General features: G+C 44.9%; 2 protein-coding genes across 2 annotated transcripts; one reads left to right on the plus strand and one right to left on the minus strand.

Annotated features, from left to right (window-relative positions):
- Positions 1 to 12,765: 12,765 nt before the first annotated feature.
- Positions 12,766 to 16,908, plus strand: LOC123041694 (uncharacterized). The gene is made up of 4 exons (XM_044464274.1): positions 12,766 to 13,179; positions 13,606 to 15,698; positions 15,818 to 16,298; positions 16,420 to 16,908. The coding sequence occupies exon 2, from the start codon at positions 13,612 to 13,614 to the stop codon at positions 15,445 to 15,447; it is 1,836 nt and encodes a 611-aa protein (XP_044320209.1). The 5' UTR covers positions 12,766 to 13,179; positions 13,606 to 13,611; the 3' UTR covers positions 15,448 to 15,698; positions 15,818 to 16,298; positions 16,420 to 16,908.
- Positions 16,909 to 20,017: 3,109 nt separating this feature from the next.
- LOC123046120 (probable low-specificity L-threonine aldolase 1) lies at positions 20,018 to 23,164 on the minus strand. The gene is made up of 10 exons (XM_044469405.1): positions 23,009 to 23,164; positions 21,800 to 22,302; positions 21,580 to 21,691; positions 21,439 to 21,489; positions 21,269 to 21,340; positions 21,055 to 21,187; positions 20,901 to 20,959; positions 20,719 to 20,816; positions 20,436 to 20,502; positions 20,018 to 20,339 (listed from the first exon to the last, which is right to left on the minus strand). Exons 2-10 carry the CDS (start codon positions 22,240 to 22,242, stop codon positions 20,256 to 20,258), a joined length of 1,119 nt encoding a protein of 372 aa, XP_044325340.1. The 5' UTR covers positions 22,243 to 22,302; positions 23,009 to 23,164; the 3' UTR covers positions 20,018 to 20,255.
- Between the last annotated feature and the right edge of the window lie 720 nt (positions 23,165 to 23,884).

Below are 23,884 nucleotides of genomic sequence, written 5' to 3' on the forward strand. Positions count from 1 at the left end.
GCCCGAGATTCGATCGTCGGTATCCAATACCTAGTTCAATCTCGTTACCGGCAAGTCTCTTTACTCATTACGTAATGCATCATCCTGCAACTAACTCATTAGTCACATTGCTTGCAAGGCTTATAGTGATGTGCATTACCGAGAGGGCCCAGAGATACCTCTCCAACAATCGGAGTGACAAAACCTAATCTCGAAATACGCCAACTCAACATGTACCTTCGGAGACACCTGTAGTACTCCTTTATAATCACCCAGTTACGTTGTGACGTTTGGTAGTACCCAAAGTGTTCCTCCGGTAAACGGGAGTTGCATAATCTCATAGTTACAGGAACATGTATAAGTCATGAAGAAAGAAATAGCAATATACTAAACGATCAAGTACTAGGCTAACGGAATGGGTCATGTCAATCACATCATTCTCCTAATGATGTGATCCCATTAATCAAATGACAACACATGTCTATGGTTAGGAAACATAACCATCTTTGATTAATGAGCTAGTCAAGTAGAGGCATACTAGTGACTATATGTTTGTCTATGTATTCACACATGTATCATGTTTCCGGTTAATACAATTCTAGCATGAATAATAAACATTTATCATGAAATAAGGAAATAAATAATAACTTTATTATTGCCTCTAGGGCATATTTCCTTCAGTCTCCCACTTGCACTAGAGTCAATAATCTAGTTCACATCGCTATGTGATTTAACATCAATATTCACATCTGCATGTGATTAATACCCATAGTTCACATCATCATGTGATCAACACCCAAAGGGTTTACTAGAGTCAATAATCTAGTTCACATCGCTATGTGATTAACACCCAAAAGAGTACTAAGGTATGATCATGTTTTGCTCGTGAGAGAAGCTTAGTCAACGGGTCTGTCATATTCAGAGCCGTATGTATTTTGCAAATATTCTATGTCCACAATGCTCTGCACGGAGCTACTCTAGCTAATTGCTCCCACTTTTAATATGTATCCAGATTGAGACTTAGAGCCATCTGGATTGGTGGAAAAACTTGCATCGTTGTAACTTCTACAACGGGCTCTTTTATCACCTCCATAATCGAGAAACATCTCCTTAGTCCTCACTAAGGATATTCTTGACCCATGTCCAGTGATCTACTTATTAGATCAAAATTGTATTCCTTTGCCAAACACAGAGCAAGGTATACAATAGGTCTGGTTCACAGCATAACATACTTTATAGAACCTATGACTGAGGCATAGGGAATGACTTTTCATTCTCTTTCTATTTTCTGCAATGGTCGGGTCTTGAGTCTTACTCAACTTCACACCTTGTAACACAGGCAAGAACTCCTTTCTTTGACTGTTCCATTTTGAACTATTTCAAAAATTTATCAAGGTATGTACTCATTGAAAAATCTTATCAAGCGTCTTGATCTATCTATATAGATCTTGATGCTCAATGTGTAAGCAGCTTCACCGAGGTCTTGCTTTGAAAAACTCTTATTCAAGTATTCTTTCATGCTATCCAGAATTTCCATATCATTTCCAATTAACAATATGTCATCCACATATAATATTAGAAATGCTACAGAGCTCCCACTCACTTTCTTGTAAATATAGGCTTCTTCAAAAGTCTGTATAAAACCATATGCTTTGATCAACTCATCAAAGCATATATTCCAACTCCGAGATGCTTGCACCAGTCCATAGATGGATCGCTGGAGCTTGCATAATTTGTTAGCACCTTTAGGATTGACAAAACCTTCTGGTTGCATCATATACAACTCTTCTTTAAGAAAACCATTAAGGAATGCAGTTTTGTTTATCCATTTGCCAGATTTCATAAAATGCGGCAATTGCTAACATGATTCAGACAGACTTAAGCATAGATACGAGTGAAAAACTCTCATCGTAGTCAACATCTTGAACTTGTCGAAAACCGTTTGCGACAATTCTAGCTTTGTAGATAGTAACACTATCAGCGTCCGTCTTCCTCTTGAAGATCCATTTAATCTCAATGTCTCGCCGATCATTGGGCAAGTCAATCAAAGTCCATACTTTGTTTTCATACATGGATCTTATCTCAGATCTCATGGCCTCAAGCCATTTTGCGGAATCTGGGCTCACCATCGCTTCTTCATAGTTCGTAGGTTCGTCATGGTCTAGTAACATAACTTCCAGAACAGGATTACCGTACCACTCTGGTGCGGATCTTACTCTGTAAGACCTACGAGGTTCTGTAGTAACTTAATCTGAAGTTTCATGATCATCATCATTAACTTCCTCACTAATTGGTGTAGTAGTCACAGGAACAGATTTCTGTGATGAACTAATTTCCAATAAGGGAGCAGGTACAGTTACCTCATCAAGTTCTACTTTCCTCCCACTCACTTCTTTCGAGAGAAACTTCTTCTCTAGAAAGGATCCATTCTTGGCAACGAATGTTTTGCCTTCGGATCTGTGATAGAAGGTGTACCCAACAGTTTCCTTTGGGTATTCTATGAAGACGCACTTCTCCGATTTGGGTTCGAGCTTATCAAGTTGGAAACCTTTTTCATATAAGCATCGCAACTCCAAATTTTAAGAAACGACAGCTTAGGTTTACTGTTAAACCATAGTTCATATGGTGTCGTCTCGATGGATTTAGATGGTGCCCTATTAAACGTGAATGCAGCTGTCTCTAATGCATAACCCCAAAACGATAGTGGTAAACTGATAAGAGATATCATAGATCGCACCATATCTAGTAAAGTACGATTACGACTTTCGGACACACCATTACATTGTGGTGTTCCAGGTGGCGTGAGTTTGTGAAACTATTCCACATTGTTTTAATTGAAGACCAAACTCGTAACTCAAATATTCATCTCCACGATCAGATCGCAGAAACTTTATTTTCTTGTTACGATGATTTTCTACTTCACTCTGAAATTCTTTGAACCTTTCAACTATTTCAGACGTATGTTTCATCAAGTAGATATACCCATATCTGCTCAAATCATCTTGTGAAGGTCAGAAAATAATGATACTTGCCACGAGCATCAACACTCATTGGATCGCATACATCGGTATGTATTATTTCCAATAAGTCAGTAGCTTGTTCCATTGTTCCGGAGAATGGAGTTTTAGTCATCTTGCCCAAAAGACACGGTTCGCAAGCGTCAAATGATTCATAACCAAGTGATTCCGAAAATCCATCTTTATGGAGTTTCTTCATGCGCTTTACACTGATATGACCCAAACGGCAGTGCCACAAACAAGTTGCACTATCATTATTAACTTTGCATCTTTTGGCATCAATATTATGAATATGTGTATCACTATGATCAAGATCCAACAAACTATTTTCATTGGGTGTATAACCATCGAAGGTCTTATTCATGTAAACAGAATAACAATTATTCTCTAACTTTAAATGAATAACCGTATCGCAATAAACACGATCAAATCATGTTCATGCTCAACGCAAATGCCAAATAACATTTATTTAGGTTTAACACTAATCCCGAAAGTATAGGGAGTGTGCGATGATGATCATATCAATCTTGGAACTACTTCCAACACTCATCGTCACTTCCCCTTCAACTAGTCTCTGTTTATTCTGTAACTCCTGTTTCGAGTTACTAATATTTAGCAACCGAACAAGTATCAAATACTCAGGGACTACTATAAACACTAGTAAGGTACACATCAATAACCAGTATATCAAATATACCTTTGCCATCCTTCTTATCCGCCAAATACTTGGGGTAGTTCTGCTTCCAGTGACCAGTCCCTTTGCAGTAGAAGCACTTAGTCTCAGGCTTAGGTCCAGACTTGGGCTTCTTCACTTGAGCAGCAACTCGCTTGCCGTTCTTCGTGAAGTTCCCTTCTATCCCTTTGCCCTTTTCTTGAAACTAGTGGTCTTGTTAACCATCAACACTTGATGTTCTTTCTTGATTTCTACCTTCATCGATTTCATCATCATGAAAAACTCGGGAATCATTTTCATCATCCCTTGCATACTATAGTTCATCACGAAGTTCTAGTAACTTAGTGATGGTGACTAGAGAATTCTGTCAATCACTATCTTATCTGGAAGATTAACTCCCACTTCATTCAAGCGATTGAAGTACCCAGACAATCTGAGCACATGCTCACTAGTTGAGCGATTCTCCTCCATCTTTTAGCCATAGAACTTGTTGGAGACTTCATATCTCTCAACTCGGGTATTTGCTTGAAATATTAACTTCAACTTCTGGAACATCTCATATGGTCCATGACGTTCAAAACGTCTTTGAAGTCCCGATTCTAAGCCGTTAAGCATGGTGCACTAAACTATCAAGTAGTCATCATATTGAGCTAGCCAAACGTTCATAATGTCTGCATTTGCTCCTGCAATAGGTTTGTCACCTAACGGTGCATCAAGGACATAATTCTTCTGCGCAGCAATGAGGATAAACCTCAGATCACGGATCCAATCCGCATCATTGCTACTAACATTTTTCAACACAATTTTCTCTAGGAACATATCAAAATAAACATATGAGAGTAACAACGCAAGCTATTGATCTACAACATAATTTGCAAAATACTACCAGGTCTAAGTTCATGATAAATTTAAGTTCAATTAATCATATTACTTAAGAACTCCCACTTAGAAAGACATCCCTCTAATCCTCTAAGTGATCACGTGATCCAAATCAACTAAACCATAACCGATCATCACGTGAAATGGAGTAGCTTTCAATGGTGAACATCATTATGTTGATCATATCTACTATATGATTCACGCTCGACCTTTCGGTCTCCGTGTTCCAAGGCCATATCTGCATATGCTAGGCTCGTCAAGTTTAACCTGAGTATTCCGCGTGTGCAAAACTGTCTTGCACCCGTTGTAGATGGACGTAGAGCTTATCACACCCGATCATCACGTGGTGTCTGGGCACGACGAACTTTGGCAACGGTGCATACTTAGGGAGAACACTTCTTGATAATTTTAGTGAGAGATCATCTTAAAATGCTACCGTCAATCAAAGCAAGATAAGATGCATAAAGGATAAACATCACATGCAATCAATATAAGTGATATGATATGGCCATCATCATCTTGTGCTTGTGATCTCCATCTCCGAAGCACCGTCGTGATCACCATCGTCATCGGCGCGGCACCTTGATCTCCATCGTAGCATCGTTGTCGTTACGCCATCTATTGCTTCTACGACTATCGCTACCGCTTAGTGATAAAGTAAAGCAATTACAGGGCGTTTGCATTTCATACAATAAAGCGACAACCATATGGCTCCTGCCAGTTGCCGATAACTTCGGTTACAAAACATGATCATCTCATACAATAAAATATAGCATCACGTCTTGACCATATCACATCACAACATGCCCTGCAAAAACAAGTTAGACGTCCTCTACTTTGTTGTTGCAAATTTTACGTGGCTGCTATGGGCTTAGCAAGAACCGTTCTTACCTACGCATCAAAAACCACAACGATAGTTTGTCAAGTTGGTGCTGTTTTAACCTTCGCAAGGACCGGGCGTAGCCACACTCGATTCAGCTAAAGTGAGAGAGACAGACACCCGCCAGCCACCTTTAAGCACAAGTGCTCATAACGGTGAAACCAGTCTCGCGTAAGCATACGCGTAATGTCGGTCCGGGCCGCTTCATCTCACAATACCGCCGAACCAAAGTATGACATGCTGGTAAGCAGTATGACTTGTATCGCCCACAACTCACTTGTGTTCTACTCATGCATATAACAGCAACGCATAAAACCTGGCTCTGATACCACTGTTGGGGAACGTAGTAATTTCAAAAAAATTCCTACGTACACGTAAGATCATGGTGATGGCATAGCAACGAGAGGGAATAGTGTGTCCACGTACCCTCGTAGACCGAAAGCGGAAGCGTTAGAACAACGCGGTTGATGTAGTCGTACGTCTTCACGGCCCGACCGATCAAGCACTGAAACTACGGCACCTCCGAGTTCTAGCACACGTTTAGCTCGGTGACGTCCCTCGAACTCCGATCCAGCCGAGTGTCGAGAGAGAGTTCCGTCAGCACGACAGCGTGGTGACGATCTTGATGTACTACCGACGCAGGGCTTCGCCTAAGCACCGCTATGATATTATCGAGGTGGATTATGATGGAGGGGGGCACCGCACACGGCTAACAGATCCAAGGGATCAATTGTTGTTGTGCCTAGAGGTGCCCCCCTGCCCCCGTATATAAAGGAGCAAGGGGGGAGGGGCGGTCGGCCTAGAAGGGGCACGCCAAGGGGAGTAGGACTCCCTCCTTCCTTGTTGGAGTAGGAGAAGGGAGAAAGAGGGGGAGAGGAGGAAGGAAAAGGGGGCCGCACCCTTTGTCCAATTCGTACCAGAGGGGGGCTGCGCGCCTCCTTCCTTTCGGCCTCTCTCTTCTATTCCCGTATGGCCCAATAAGGCCCATATACTCCCCGACGAATTCCCGTAACTCTCCGGTACTCCGAAAAATACCCGAATCACTCGGAACCTTTCCGAACTCCGAATATAGTCGTCCAATATATCGATATTTACGTCTCGACCATTTCGAGACTCCTCGTCATGTCCCTGATCTCATCCGGGACTCCGAACTCCTTCGATACATCAAAACTCATAAACTCATAATATAACTGTCATCGAAACCTTAAGCGTGCGGACCCTACGGGTTCGAGAACAATGTAGACATGACCTAGAACTATTCTCGGTCAATAACCAATAGCGGAACCTGGATGCTCATATTGGCTCCCACATATTCTACGAAGATCTTTATCGGTCAAACCGCATAACAACATACGTTGTTCCCTTTGTCATCGGTATGTTACTTGCCCGAGATTCGATCGTCGGTATCCAATACCTAGTTCAATCTCGTTACCGGCAAGTCTCTTTACTCGTTACGTAATGCATCATCCTGCAGCTAACTCATTAGTCACATTGCTTGCAAGGCTTATAGTGATGTGCATTACCGAGAGGGCCCAGAGATACCTCTCCGACAATCGGAGTGACAAAACCTAATCTCGAAATACGCCAACTCAACATGTACCTTCGGAGACACCTGTAGTACTCCTTTATAATCACCCAGTTACGTTGTGACGTTTGGTAGTACCCAAAGTGTTCCTCCGGTAAATGGGAGTTGCATAATCTCATAGTTACAGGAACATGTATAAGTCATGAAGAAAGCAATAGCAATATACTAAACGATCAAGTGCTAGGCTAACGGAATGGGTCATGTCAATCACATCATTCTCCTAATGATGTGATCCCATTAATCAAATGACAACACATGTCTATGGTTAGGAAACATAACCATCTTTGATTAATGAGCTAGTCAAGTAGAGGCATACTAGTGACTATATGTTTGTCTATGTATTCACACATGTATCATGTTTCCGGTTAATACAATTCTAGCATGAATAATAAACATTTATCATGAAATAAGGAAATAAATAATAACTTTATTATTGCCTCTAGGGCATATTTCCTTCATTATGTTCCCGGATTTTGCGTCCCTAATGCGGTTGGGTGATTTATGGGACCCCTTGACAGTTCGCTTTGAATAAAACTCCTCCAGCAAGGCCCAACCTTGGTTTTACCATTTGCCTCACCACCACCTACTTTTCCCTTTGGATTCGCTCTCTCGAGGGTCATCTTTATTTTAGCCCCCCCCCCCCGGGGGCCAGTGCTTCTCTAAGTGCTGGTCCGAACCGAGCAGCCTGCGGGGCCACCTCGGGGACACTCGAAGTCTGGTTTTACTCATAGCTTGACTTATCCGGTGTTGCCCTAAAAACGAGATATGTCCAGCTCCTATCGGGATTGTCGGCGCATTGGGCGGCTTTGCTGGTCTTGTTTTACCATTGTCGAAATGTATTGTAATCGGGATTCCGAGTCTGATCGGGTCTTCCTGGGAGAAGGAATATCCTTCATTGATCGCGAGAGCTTATCATGGGCTAAGTTGGGACACCCCTGCAGGGTTTAAACTTTCGAAAGCCATGCCCGCGGTTATGCGGCAGATGGGAATTTGTTAATGTCCGGTTGTAGATAACTTGACATCAGATCCGAATTAAAACGCATCAACCGTGTGTGTAGCCGTGATGGTCTCTTTTCGGCGGAGTCCGGGAAGTGAACACGGTTTTGGGTTATGTTTGACGTAAGTAGGAGTTCAGGATCACTTCTTGATCATTGCTAGCTTCACGACCGTTCTGCTTGCTCTCTTCTCGCTCTTATTTACGTATGTTAGCCACCATATCATGCTTAGTCACTGCTGCAACCTCACCACTTTACTCCTTCCTTCCCCTTTAAGCTTTGCTAGTCTTGATACCCATGGTAATGGGATTGTTGAGTCCTCGTGGCTCACATATTACTACAACACCATTTGCAGGTACAGGTTTTGCGATGATCATGACGCGAGAGCGATGTTTGCTTGTTTTGGAGTTCTTCTTCTGCTTCTTCTTCGATCAGGGGATAGGTTCCAGGTCGGCAGCCTGGGCTAGCAGGGTGGATGTCGTTTGAGTTTCTGTTTGTGTTTCATCCGTAGTCGGATGATGCTCTTATGTAAGATGATGTTGTATTCATGTGGCATTGTATGCCTTTTGTATGTATCCCCATCTATTATGTAATGTTGATGTAATGATATCCACCTTGCAAAAGCGTTTCAATATGCGGTTCTATCCTTGGTGGGACCTTCGAGTCTCTTTAGGATAGTATCGCATATTGGGCGTGACAGCTAGGGCTCCTGCTATGTTCTTAGGGTTTTTTAAAACTTTTGTTAGGGTGTCATGCTCAGAAAGATGAGGCGGTGGTGACTCTCTGAAGATGGAATAAGGTTTTTCCTGCCTGACCCCCATTTCGACGATGTGTTTAGCATCCTCACAAGGCATGTAGAGGTGTGTCTTTGATGGATCTCGAGGGATTCGGTCAGTGTTTGTCTTAGATGTGTTTGCTTTGATCGGGTCTTTGTTTGTCGAGACAGGGAGATTCTTTGTCCCCCTTAATGTTTAATCTAGCAGCAGATGCATTAGCTATCCTGATGGATAATGCTAGAAAGGCTAGGCTGATCAAAGGTTTGTTGGCTGATACTATAGAGGGGGGAGTCAATATGTTACAATATCCAGATGATACCATCTTTTTGCTGCAAGATGATTATGAAAGTGCCTGCAATTTAAAATACACATTATGCTTATTTGAACAAATGTCTGGCTTGAAGATTAATTTCCACAAAAGTGAGATATTCCTATTTGGGGCAGTTGCTGATAAAAAACAGGAATACTCCAGAATATTCACCTGTCCTGTGGGAGATCTTCCTATGAGATATTTAGGCCTCCTAGTGGATAAGAAACGAATTAAGAATAAAGACTGGAAACCTTCTGAAAATAAAATGGAAGGAAAATGTGGGACTTGGCAAGGGAGGCTGTTAGCTAGTGCTGGCAGATTGACACTGATCCAATCCTCATTGACCGGGATTCCATACTTTATGATGTCATTTTATGGGTTGCATGTGGGAGTAGAAAAAAGAATGAACTTTTTCAGGGCTAGGCTATTGTGGCAAGAAAGTAATGACAAGAAAAAATATCACCTGGTAAGATGGGGAGAGGTTTGTAAACCTAAAGATATGGCTGGTTTGGGTATTCATAATCTAGCTTTTATGAATAAAGCTCTATTATGCAAATGGTGGTGGAAGATTTATAACACAGATGGGGTGTGGCAAAGGATTTTGAGACATAAATACATTAAAAAGACTTGCATCACCAGTGTGAAAAGTAGAAAAGGTGATTCACAATTTTGGGAAGAACTAATGAAACACAAAAACTTTTTATTTTCTCTGTGTAAATTTGAGATTGGAGATGGGGAAAATACCAGATTTTGGGAAGAATGGTGGATTGGACCTAAAGCTTTAAAAGATAGCTACCCAGGCATTTACAATATATGTTTTGATAAGGAAAGGTTGGTGGCTCATGTCTTGAAAAAAGGGCTTGACAAAATTAGCTTTATAAGATCGTTATGTGGGGAATCCGTGCATATGTGGGAGCACATAAAAGAGGTATATGAGAATGTGACGCTTGATGAAACTCAAGACAAGATCAAATGTACTTTGTCTGGGGATGGTAAATACACTGTTAAAACGTGCTATAGATACTTGATCCAAGATGGGCTGCATTATCCATACAAATTCCTATGGAAAACAAAAATGCCCCCGGGGTCAAGGTCTTTTTGTGGCTATTACAGAGGAAAAGTATTCTTACCAAACAAAACTTAAAAAAAAAGAGGATGGAAGGGGATACAAAATGTTCCTTTTGTGGGCGAGAGGAAGATATAGAACATTTACTTGTGCATTGCTTTGTGGCTAAAATGTTGTGGATGGTTATGAAATGCTCTTTTGACATACATGATGTTCCTGATAAAATTAATGATATATTTGGCAGATGGCTAAATTTTTTTGAGAAAAATGATAAGAACCTAATGACAGTTGGTATATCGGCTATGCTTTGGACAATGTGGAAACTGAGAAATAGACTAGTCTTTGATAATCACATGGTTATTGATCCTTGTGTTCCTGTAAATTTGATCATTAAGAATTAACATGAATGGTGTGTATTGCAGAAAAACCAAGGAAGAATAGATCGCACGAAGGAGGGTGTAAATCAAGTTGAGCAGGTGGCCACGGATATTTTCAAAGCGACGCATGGATGGGCGACTGGAGTTCCAAGACTGGGAGGCTCCTGAAGATCAGACTACGCTGAAGCCTACCTTCTCTGTGCTGCCTTTTGCTCTTGTGTTTTTCTCCTTTCCGTTCCTTTTAGGTTGTGATCTGAACTTCTGGCCCATGTTGGCAGTGACTTAAATCCTTTATGTAATAGCAAGTAGAACCTTAAACGCTAGCTATGTTGGGTTTCTCCGGCGCTGTTATGCGCTGGGGATTTAGCCAATCTTGACATATTGCTGTGTGGGGGGAGGGAGGGATGGATCCCTTCTTCAACATAGCAACGTCAGATTGTTGATGCGAAGTTCGGTCCTGGAGTCTGTAAACAACTGATTTCTTTATATGAAATCGGAGAGGCAAGCTCTCTTTTATAAAAAAAAGGTCTTTGTTTGTCTGCGTCTGTGTGTCTATAGGTTGGATCCTTTCGATCTACGCTTCTCTTCATCAACGACGGTTGTTACTCTGTGCACTGTTCCCGTTGGGCCTTTCGAGTTCCGGGCTATCTAGTATAACAAGTTTTATCCAGCTCCAATGAGTGAAGGGCGATGAAGACGGTGCGCGTTCAACTCGCTTCAGTGTTTATAGTCGTCGTTAGGTGCTATACGGTCCTGGCTGTAATTTCAGTTACTTCCTGTGTTCTTTGTATTGTCTTCATTGTTGATAATTACATTAAAAAACATCATTTTATATTAAAAAAACACATTGTCTTTATTGCTATTATCTTCAAAAATAAGATAGCACTCCATCGGTTTTTAAATATATGACGTTTTGATAATTTAAATTAGGTCAAATATTTAGGAGCGAAGGGAGTAGAACACATCATGTTAGGGTAACGACACGTTTTTAAGACGCAGTGCGAAATCACTAATCACGCAGTGCAGTATAAAGACACAAGAGGTAGTACAAAAAGGCCCAATGTTTCAACTCGCCGGCCGGCTTGACCCTATCACCAGCAGGCCCAGGTTTTTACTACTTGGATTTTGCTCGCTGAGTGTGAGAGGGGAGAACCAGCTCGGCCCCGATCTGACCTAAGCGCAAAGAAACAGAAACCTGGCCCATGCAGCGACTATTCCCCGCGGCGGCGGCCACCAAACGCCACGCTGCGCCCCGGGCGCTCGGCAGCGAGATCGTGGGCGCCTCTTGTCACGAGATCGTCGACCCCGTGGCCGTGGGAAACGGATGGATCGTTCGCGCTGCTGCTGCTTCCTGTTGCCGTGCCGAGCGGCTGATCGAGACGGCTTGTTTGATCGCGGCCGTCGCTTTCCCTCGGCCCGGCCGTTCTATCCGTCTCGTCTCGCGGTGACACCCGCTGCGTGATCGGGACGTGGAGTTGTTGTATCGTTCGAGCAACAGCCGATTTCCCGACGCTGCAAAAATTGCGCGCTCGTGCTGCCCGGGCCGGCACCCCGTACACCACAGTAGAGTTCTGGCGCCAATTTACTCCAGGTTAGTGCAGCAATACGTACTTGCGGAAACGATAAGAATGCGCCAGGAAAGCCATGGTTTCCTCGGTCCCCATGCACGAGCAATCAACGGTGGTGCATCCGTGAAAGACATGGCGCGATTAAGCGCTAGCGCTAGGCTACAAAACGTACGGTGCCACAGTAGCCGTAGCTAGCTGGACGAGGGGTACAGGTACAGTCAACAGTACTACTCACAAGCCACCAGGCGCCAGAAGCCCGGTACAAGGCATTCAAGACCTCATGGAAGCTTTGGCTTACTGAATAGATTTTTTTTCAAAACTATGTTATTTTTTGTAGCAATTTCGGAAACTATAGCGTAGAATGAAAAAAACGCAAAACTAGTAGCCCGTCGGCCAGGAGTGGGCCGAAAAGGCAGTTTTCGGCCAGGGTGTGGCCGAAGTAGGCTTTTCGGCCGCGGTTGGGCCGAAAACTCGTTGTTGGCGGGGGCCCGGCCGAAAATAGTAGCTTCGGGTGCCAGGAGGCCGAACTGGGCCGTTTTCGGCCCACCGGTGACCGAAGCTGGCCTTTTCGGCCAGGCTTCGACCGAAGAGCTTTTCGGCCAGGTGTAGGCCGAAAAGGTGCGGATAAGCACCGTTCGCCCCTGCGCTGCTGTTCTTCGTTTCCCTTTCTCTCTCTCTCTCAGTTCTTCTCTGTAGAACTCCCCCCCGCGCCGATCTCCTCCATTTGCCACACATTTGCAAATCCAACCCACAGAATCGGTAGATCATAGCAATCTCCACCGGCCTACGGTGTTATTTTTTGCTATGGGATAGTTTTTGATGTGTAGAGGAGCAGCCATGGTGGGGAGGAGGAGCCATGGTGGAGAGGAGGACGGGTAGTAGGTGGTGGTGACTAGTAGCAGCAGCTGCAGAGGAGGAGGTGGTGAGGAGGAGGAGCAGGTTGGGGGCTGACCGGAGTTGAACCTCCGGTCGTCGGGGGCGGCGTTGTCGTTCTCCGGTGGTGCAAGTACTTCGCGAGGTGGCCGGTGCCGCTGAGTCAAAGAGAGAAGCAAGAAGCGGACACACACTTCGAAGGTATAATCACGTCGTCACAAATATTATGTAAATATTAGCGCATAGTTCGTGTAGCGGATAATATTAGTGTTCGTTGTGAATTTCAGTGTTAATTTAATTTAGGAGGCATTTTAGCGCATAGTTCGTGTAGCGGATAATATTAGTGTATATCATGAATTTTAGTGTTAATATATTTTTGGAGGCATTTTAGCGCATAGTTCGTGTAGCGGATAATATTAGTGTATATTGTGAATTTTAGTGTTAATATATTTCTGGAGGCATTTTAACGCATAGTTCGTGTAGCGGATAATATTAGTGTATATTGTGATTAATATAGTTTAGTTAGTGTATATAAGTCATATTATGAATTTTAGTGTTAATATATTTTTGGAGGCATTTTAGCGCATAGTTCGTTGTGATTAATGAGAAGATGGCAATGTCTGACAGGTGAAAATGTCTGAATCAGTAAATCTGAATGTTTACTACGGCGCTGGTAATGTTCGATATAATGAGTTGGGGGTTGATCTTAGCGAGTTTAAAAATGGCGTTATGACACTAGCTGACCCGGACAGACTGGACATTAGACAGTTGAAGTACTGGTTGACAACTAGTTTCGGTCTGGATCCTGAAGTATGTTCCGTCAGTATTCATGCATTGTGGACCAAATCTTGTAAAAATGTCAAGTGGGAGTTGATGCCGGTAGATAGGAGCCAGCATTGGTTGTCCCTGTTAAGACGCTGCCGAGACCGAAGAATCCACCCATATGCACTTGTGCAACCTGTGCCGAAGAAGGAGAATACCGTACAACTCCACAGGGGGTATGAACCCGGCCAAGGCAGTGAAGTGGCTAACGAGATTGTTTTATCCGGGTCACAGCCACAAGATGTGGATGCTAGCCAACCGGAGAAAGAGTCAGACTACGTGCCACACAATGTTTGTGGTCCTGATACTGGGCAGAGTAGCCAGTCGATAATATTAGCTGTTTCTGGTTTTGCTGATGGGGATGAGGAAGGGGATGAAATGCAGAGGGTGATGGAGGAAGAGGACGAGGATGGATTGGTGGAGGAACTGGATTCTGAAAATTCTGAGGATGAAGTTGAGGTACCGATTCCTTCTGCATGGGAGCAGGACATATCCACCGGCCTTACGGTGAACGATGGCCATGAGACTCCATGGCAGTATAATCTGAACCAAGTACAAATAGGGGCTATGTTTGATACAAAGAAAAAATTGAAGTATGCGGTGATAAAGTGGGCTATGTCTACGCAGAGGGTTTTCAAGACACACATATCAAGTCCAACAAACTATACCGTGAAATGTGTTGTAACAGGTTGTCCTGGGAAGGTGCACGGTCACGTGCCGAAGTATGACATCCACTGGGTTGTCACCATTGTCGTCCCACATAATTGTGTGAGGACGAACCTGCTGGTGAAGCATCCGAACCTGACTTCAAGTCTCATTGCGCAACTCATGTATACTGAGATAGTAGAGAAGAAAGATATGGAAGCAAAACACATCCAGACAGCAGTGAAGGTCAGATGGAATTATGTCATTGCTTATGGGAAGGCTTGGAGGGCTAAGCAGAAGGCTATGGAGGAAAGGTTTGGGACGTTCTTCGACTCATATGATAATGTTGTCCGTCTCCTGGGCATACTGAAGGAGAGGAATCCGGGCACTTATGTGAACGTACAACACATGAGGTTGCTGAGTATACCAGATTTCAAGGTGTTGAAACGAGTGTTCTTCTCATTTGCTATGTGCATCGAAGCTTTCCGGCATTGTCCTCCTGTTATGTTTGTGGATGGTACATTCCTGACCGGTCAGTATAGAGGGCAAATCCTTACTGCTATTGGTGTGGACGGGAACAATCAAATCATCCCACTTGCCATGGCATTTGTGGAGGGTGAGAACTTTCTCAGCTGGGTTTGGTTCTTCCGCCAAGTGAAAATTGCCATCGTGAAGGACCGACCAAACGTGTGTGTCATTCATGACAGACATGCTGGTATATTGAAGGCCGTGAAGACACTTCGGAATCCAGCAGATGACGAACCAACACCTTGGAGGGACTTGCAGAGCCGGTGGTGCATGCGCCATCTTGGGGCTAATTTTTTCTCACAGTTCAAGAACAAGCGGTTGATGAACTTGTTCAAAAAATTATGCAAGCAGAGCCAGCAGCGGAAATACGAATTTATTTGGTCAAAACTAGATGAGTTTACTAAGAAGCAGGTCTGCATTCATAATATACCTAACCATGTATCGCGCATGTCAATCTCAGGGACAGTCGCCTAGGAGGAAACAAGTCCATGACTTATTGGCTTGAGAGCATTACCCCTTACGTTGACGAATGGACTACCGCTGCGACAAATATCTGGGGTGAGGTTCGGCCCTTTAACTGGGAAATGTTTGGATTGTATCTGCAGCGTTACCGGCATACAACGAGGATCTACTTGGTTCCATCAGCTGCTACTGATCAGATCGAAGCCCCTCTCACCAGCGATATGTACCCAACTGCCTCTGTTGTGGGAACCAGACACCACGCGGTAAATGCCTTGGTTCTCATATGTTAAGTCTTTTGTTAATCTGGACATATTCGCTTGGTTGTCTATTCGTGGTGTCTATCATACAACGAGCATATAATTGGTTCATTCTTTGTGTACAGGGTGACTTGACAGTACAGGCGCGAGAGGAGGTTTCCGCTTTAATGCGGCGCTTTCAGAGGGGAGAAACTATCCCACCGCGAGAGGGCGTCTCATGGTTGAGGCGTCTTGATGACAAGCTACGCGGGATTTACGCAGCTTTTACGTGTAGACGGACTTCGGATGTTGCACTTCCTCCTCCAGCACATCGTCCGCCACGTCCCTCTGTACAACATTCAGAACCACGACCCTCTGTGCACCGTTCAGAACCACGACCCTCTGTGCACCGTGCAGAACCTCATCCTTCACAGCCAGGGAGATCTTCCTGGCATGAGCCACCTCCTTCACAGCCAGGGAGCTCTTCCTGGCATGAGCCACCTCCTTCACAGCCAGGGAGCTCTTCCTGGCATGAGCCACCTCCTTCACAGCCAGGGAGCTCTTCCTGGCATGAGCCACCTCCTTCACAGCTAGGGAGCGCTTACTGGCATCAGCAGATGAATCTAGGTAACACTACTCACTACATTCTTTTGAACAGTGTAGTAATCGTTCTTGCATTCTCAGCAGTCACTGATGCTTACTGGTGGTGCTTCGTTCATGCATTTGTATCAATTTTACTTTACCGCAGGCGGCAACCAGTCGCAACCGTTCATGCATTCAGAGCAGTCACCGATCCTTAGTGGTGGTGCTTCGTACTTTGAGGGCGACCGCGAGGATGATGACCAAGCTACAAACATTTATGGCTTCTCGCAGACAGTGTTTCACACTCCACCACCACCACCGACGCAGGAGACACAGACCGTGACAGACGAGGTTAACTATGGTCGTGGTTATCGCGAGCCTCGTCCACCGCCTCAGCGCTTATCGCCTTCGGGTCCTCGCCCGAGGAAGACCCAGACTCGTCGTCGTCCCCCGCAGTGATATGCTTATCTATCTATGTATGACTCATTATCTATGTTAGTTTCAGACTATTCGCAGCTGTGTGTCAGTATTTATGTATGAGACATGCTTCATGTATGTGTTACTATCGCACTTGCTTCTATGTGATCAGGAGACATATATTGTTTTATGTATGCGAGACACATATTACTATTAATTCGCATTCTTATTTCAGTTACATTTCCAAATAGACTACAACCGATAATTAAGATACAAGTACATCTGAATTAAACGGTGCGGCTGAACTTGTGCAATACATCTTACATACTACAAAATGAAATTCAGATAGAACATAATGCCCTACAATAATACAATACAAACTAATAATGCAAATACATCTGAATGAAACGGTACAACTGGAATACATCTTACATACTACATGAAGTCATCATCGTCATCCTCCGTTGATGCAGCCCTCTTGCCCTTCGACGATGCGCTCTTCTTGCCTTTCGTCGATGCAGAACTCTTGCCCTTGGTCGATACAGAACTCTTGCCCTTCGCGGATGCATAACTCTTTCCTTTGGACGATGCAGAACTCTTGCCCTTCGACGATGCAGAACCCGGAAGCGGCGGCATGAAGATATCATCGTCGTCCTCGCTCTCCTCAGTCCATAAAAATGGATGCTTTTCTGCAGTCCTTCTGAAAGTTTCACTCTTCGGCTCCACCACCTTCTTCCACCTTTCATGCAACCTAAGAAGTTCTTGACGTACCTCCTCATAGGTCCTTTCAGGCCACCCAGACCTACGTAGTTGGTGAGCCAACTCATTCATTATGGTGTCACTACCGGTGAGTTCGTCCCATGGAACTATCCTATTGTCCATCCTGAAATCGGTAGCTAGACTCAGCAGAGTGCTGCTCATCTTAGGGTGAAAACTACGATCGAATGGATAATGGGACATCTCGACTACACTACACTGGAATGCTTATCCACCTCCGCCTGAAGGGGGTTTTATAGATACAGAGGAGAAAATGGCGGGAAAGAATAACTGCGGTATGGCGGGAAAGGGTTGGCGGGAAGGGATTGGCGGGCAAATAAGGCGGGAAGGGATTGGCGGGAAAATAAGGCGGGAACGGATTGGCGGGAAAATAAGATGGGAAGGGATTGGCGGGGAGGGGTTGGCGAGAAACGGGTGGCGGAAACATATGACGGGAAGGGGTTGGCGGGAAACGGGTGGCGGGAAGGGTGGGCGGGAAACGGGTGGCGACAAAATACAATTCAGCATGAGCCATGCAACTTCGGCCTAGGGTTGACCAAAAAGTGACTTTTCGGCCTAAACTTGACCAAAAAGTCTGTTTCGGTCTAAGTGTGGCCGAAAAGTACTACTTCGGCCTAAGCGTGGCCGAAAAGTGCTACTTCGGCCTAAGTGTGGCCGAAAAGTACTACTTCGGCCTAGCTATGGCCGAAAAGTACTATTTCGGCCTAGTTGTGGCCGAAAAGTACTACTTCGGCCAAAGATTGGCCGACGGGCTACTAGTTTTGCGTTTTTTTTCATTCTACGCTATAGTTTCCGAAATTGCTACAAAAAATAACATAGTTTTGAAAAAAATTCTACTGAATAGCTAGATCTCTTGAGGAAAAATCCGACCACTCTATTGCGCAAATTATGGCCGACTGTATGTAGGAAAATGGCTAATTTTTCTTCAACTGATACATGCACTGAATCACATACAAGACCGGCATCACGCAAATGGGTTGATAGCTTCCAAAACACGTCTTTCCTCATCCGGAGTTGACTGATGCAATTTTTATCGGTTGAATTGTACAGGTCATTCAACTTTTTTTGCCTCTCCAGATCTCTATCAACCAATGGCCCATATTTTCTTCGACACATTCTAAGACTGTAATGTCTACGTCGACGACGCCACCGAACAATGGCCAACATTACAGCTAGAACACCTAACATCCGTCGTTTCTTGATAACATAATGGACAGATTCCGTATACATCTGAATATTAGATGAAATAAATGTATAAGAAACAAGTGAGATGTACGTATATGTAGTCAGCAGAACCAATAATAGAGAGATTGTTCTATGCCAGATTTAAGGTTACATGCGTGCACACATATATGCAAATTACTGCTAGATTATTGCTCTAGTAAGAGGTTTCTTCAGAACTGGAGGGTTGTAGCTTGCAATCAAGTAAAAAAAAAGAAGCCAAATAAAAAGGAGCACTAGATGCCTTCATACTAGCAAGTTCTAATCACAAGAACAAATAAACAGAGAAGGGGGTAGCAAATCGTGGCACACATGATAGGGTAAAAATTGCAGTCTCACCTTCACGATTTCACCAGATCTGACTAGGAACTAGAAATATTGTTGGGGGAAAGAAGAATCAAAGCCAATAATCAGTTTCCCATGCGATTCCTTCTCCCCTTCTCTCAAGAACAAACCGAGAGAGAGAGAGAGAGAGAAGAGAGAGAGAGAGAGAGAGAGAGAGAGAGAGAGAGAGAGAGAGAGAGAGAGAGAGAGGAGAGAGAGAGAGAGAGAGAGAGAGAGAGAGAGAGAGAGAGAGAGAGAGAGAGAGAGAGAGAGAGAGAGAGAGAGAGAGAGAGAGAGAGAGAGAGAGAGAGAGAGAAGATTGTGAGAGGGTGCTTGGATACGTTTTAGTCCCATGACTAAAAGTAGTGGGACTAAAACTTGCTAGCCTCACCCATGCTTGGATCCAAATACTAAAGAGACTAAAATCAAGTTATTGAGCATTTATTATCCTCAAAACCCTCCAATCTAGAACTCGCATGTGTTAAAAGAGAGGAATTAAATGAGGAGAGAGAGGGCTAATACATATTTTAGTAGGTTTCCTATGACTAAAAGATTTTAGCCTCAAGACTATTCCTAGCCTCTCTTTAGTCAGGGATGCTTAAAACTTTAGCCTCTAAAAGAGACTATTTTTAGTCAGACTAAAAATAGTCCCTTGGATCCAAGCACCCCCTGAGTTGTGGGGAGGGGAAACGAGAGTGGAGGTGGAGGGGAAAGTGCTTTGCCCATATTACGGGGTATAGTAAATTGTAAGTGGGGCCATCTTGCCCAGGCAGGTTGGGGAGAGGGCCAGGCGTCCGATTTGCTACGCCCGGAGCCAGGCAACTTACCCAGGCAACTTCACCAGGCAGAAAAATCCCAGGTCACTAACCAAACACATCCCAGGCAGATTCCAGGTAAGCTCCAGGCCAGGCAGATTGAAATGTGGACATGAACCAAACTGACCCAAAGTATACTTCTTCTTTTTTGCTTTTTTTTTTAGAAACACTTCTTCTATTTTGCTGGAAAAAAGGTAGAGAACACTTAAGTGATGATGGGCCGGCCTGGCGAACATTTCCTGCATCCGGGCTGAAGTGAACATATCACATTGACACCAAGTGGGGGGCTTCCATCGGCCCAAACAGAAACAGATTATTCTGCAAAGTTGTTACTACTTCCCCCTCAAAAAAAAAAAGTTGTTACTACTTCACTACTGCAAAGGCCACGGCCACAAACAAGCTGGATACTGGACTGCTGCACTCCATAGGTGGCGCGAAAGGAAGTGGCCTAGTGCCCATATGAATTCGTGGTAGTGCCGTTTGTCAGGCGCTCGAATTTGGCATTCCCTGACAGTATTTCCTCCACGGCTTTCTGAAAACAGAGCAACAAATCAGTGATATCCACACACACACCAAACAGAGCGTCGGTGACAGAAGTTCAAAGGAATCCACAGTAAGCTTTTTGTACCTCGATGCAGGTCAAAGTATACTGGACGTCGCTGTCTGAAATTTGGTAGTGGGTGACAAGTCTGACACTGCAAATTATGGGGGTTCAAAATGGAGGGTTAGAAGTTAGCATGAAGCATACATCATACTCTGTATGTAATAAAGCAGTGCAATTCTTTTAAATGCAGTCTGAAGTTTTAGTCAGAGAACCATGCAGGCATAATATGATGCTTATACTGAGCAGCCGAGCTTGACAATACTACTCAGCAGTAAAAAAAAATGCAGTTGAGCGAACTGAATCGAACCTCTTGGAGCTTGCTGGCATTGCAAGCACATTGCGCTGTTCCAGGACTTGACACAGTTTATCAGGTGTTATGCGTGGATCCGCGATATCAAAGAATACCTAGAGAATACGCCTCCCAAGGTTACAAATATGATATTTAAAGGCGACATATTTCAAAACCAATAGATGGACTTGTAGGCTAACCATATTGGTCTCCACTGAAGCTAAATCAACTGTAATCTGTTTAATTTTCTTCAGACCATCTGAACAATTGGACAAGACAAGCAAATTCAGGGTTGTATGACTTGTGATATGAATAGAAGAAGTGCGAATCCACATGGAAAGGACGATATGAAACCTGCTAAAACTTTGGCCTTCGTATGGTCATCGGCGAGCTTGCCTACTGTGTCGCGAACCGCAACATAGGCAGCAGCACAGAGAATTCCTACCTGCCTCATTCCACCACCAAGTGTCTTCCTAAGAATTTTAGCCTGAAAGTATTCTTCAGATTAACATTAAGAACATGTTCTCTTAAGCAGCTTAAAGTTAGTAAGTAGAATATCCATCGTCACCTTGTCTATGAAGGCCTTCGAACCAACGATAACTGATCCGACAGGAGCACCCAAACCTTTGGATAGGCATACCTGCATTTTGACGTTTAACAGAGAACTACAGTCACACATCCTATATTTGTGTAGCCCATTCTTATGTGGGTTGCATAATGTAGCAAATTGATACGTACAGAAACTGAATCAGCAGCTCTCACAAGTCTATGAACTGGAACTCCAAGTGCCTGACATGACGACAGTGATGGAAAATGTCAGGAGAAGATACGCATACTTCGCACTTAGTCATGCCGGTTTGTTGATCACACACTACTTACCACGGAAGCGTTAAAAATACGAGCTCCGTCGATATGAAGCTTCAAGCCATGGCTTTGAGCAACCTCACCAACCTTGTCGGTGTACTCTACAGACAGACACTTCCCACCAGTGCTGCAGCAACAAGAAGAAAATTATGAACCAGACTCAGGTAAAAACACAACGGGCCATTCTGATCAGTAACATCAGCGACATGCATCAGAGAGCATCAGAGCAACTCACTTTCCGTGTGTGTTCTCCAAGCAGATGAGCCTGGTGGTGGGATAATACATCGCCCCGTCCCGATGCCTGATGGCGGCAACGATCTTGTCGATGTCCATGGTGCCGTCAGGGTTGTTGGGCACGGTCCTGGGGTGGACGCCGCCGAGGGTGGAGATGCCTCCGTTCTCGTAGATGTGGATGTGGGAGTTGTCCCCGAGGATGACTTCGCTGCCCCTGGTGTCGCAGTGCGCGAGGACGGAGACGAGGTTGCCCATGGTGCCCGACGGCACGAACAGGGCGGCCTCCTTGCCCATGATCCTGGCCATCTCCGCCTCGAAGCGCTGCGCGGTCGGGTCCGCGCCCAGGACGTCGTCGTCCACCTCCGCTGCGGCCATGGCGGCACGCATGGCCTCCGATGGCTTGGTGACCGTGTCGGAGCGGAGGTCCACCACCTTGGTCACCATCCTGCCTGTGTGGCTGTAGCTGGAGCTCACGCTTCAGCAGGATCACGTACGACTCGGGACCTAGAATGATCGATACGAAGCGTTCTGTTAGCAGCGCACCGTACATAAACCCTGGACGCACCAGTGAGTGGTGCAATTTTTCGTTCGGTAACAAAACAAAAAATTTCATGCCAAATCAACATCTTGCAAGCTGTCAACTAATCAACTCCCACACGGAAAACCAAAAGGAGACGTCATTTTTTTTCATTGCACAGGAGTGCCCGGAACTTGGCACGCAATGGGCAGACACGGCCTCCACGGCTCCACACGCACACACGCCAAATGTGTGCAGGTGCAACCAGGAAGGATACATACAACTCTATCCGTCCAACAACCACAAGCTTTGGCGCCTTTTTGGGGACCATGCTGATGCATGTCACGCATTTCCTCTGAGATTTTTGAGAAACGGCGAAAGGATAAACACCCACACGGCGGCTCCAAGAAGAATGGAACTGTCGTCGGGGGTGGAAGGGAAGGGGCAAATTAACATGGCACCGCGCATCGCAGGGTATCGTCGTTCAGAAACAACAGATGTTTTAATGTTTAGCAATCGCCTACTCCTATATATACAGGAGTACATCCTTTTCGAAAATATATACAGTACATGGCACGAAACGAGGAGGATAGGAGACGAGTGCACGCGCGTTCATCATCAATCCGTAATAAAACAGTGAATAAAAATTGGTAGAAGAGGATGAAGAGGGGGATCTGAGGAACTGAGGCGCACCAGAATCCGTGGAGGGGATGGAGCCCGAGCCGAGGCGGATGGGAATGGCGGGCGAGAGAAGAGTTGAGTGGAGAGTGGAGTGGTGGTCTGTCTGGCTTCGGAGCTGGCCTTGGCCGCTGCGGAGTCGTCCTTTATACATGACGACGAGGGTTGGGCGGGGCGCCGCCTGCGTGATCAGCCACGCCCGCCTCTTGACCACTCGTTGTCACGTGCCCGCGGGCGCCTCCACGTAGGACAGCGCTGGGCCGTTGCTTTTCTTGGCCGCCTCCTTCCATCCAGCTGTGGGTGATGTACACTTGACCTAGTAGAATCCTAGTAGTAGATGCGTCACGTCCTCCAGCTCCAATGGTACCGGAAAAGGGAAGAGACCAAGCAAATCAGCCTAGTCCCTGCTGTGCAAATTGGCTGGGACGACGCCTAAATAAAATCCAGTACCGAATGGTCTGCATCGGCCTACTCAACTCACACAAAGATACCAAGTGGCAGAATAAGAATATTCACTACGCAAACGCCGCCAACCAGATCTCGTCTCTCGTCGTTCGAGTTTGTACACTTGCACCGTGGAAATGTTCGCTGAAAGAGGCACGCACTTGATTCTGTACGTACGCATTTCACCTTTCGATCGGTCTAGCAGCGACACATGTTACATGTGTGGCAAGTTGCAAGCAAGGCTCTGGCTTCACTGGAGGCTATCTTCCACAGCTCATCCATATGCGTCGAGACAGAATTCTGCAAGACTCTCGCACTTGTCCCGTAGCATGCATTGTCGAAAGTGTATGGTCTCAGAATACAAGTTGGTTTTGGTGGCCTCGCTTGCGACCGGGGGTCCTAGCTAGCTAGCTAGGCCACTAGATATTTGCCTTGCATTTCACAAAG

The sequence above is a fragment of the Triticum aestivum genome, chromosome 2B, assembly GCF_018294505.1.
Source record: "Triticum aestivum cultivar Chinese Spring chromosome 2B, IWGSC CS RefSeq v2.1, whole genome shotgun sequence".
NCBI classification, from domain to species: Eukaryota; Viridiplantae; Streptophyta; class Magnoliopsida; order Poales; family Poaceae; genus Triticum; species Triticum aestivum.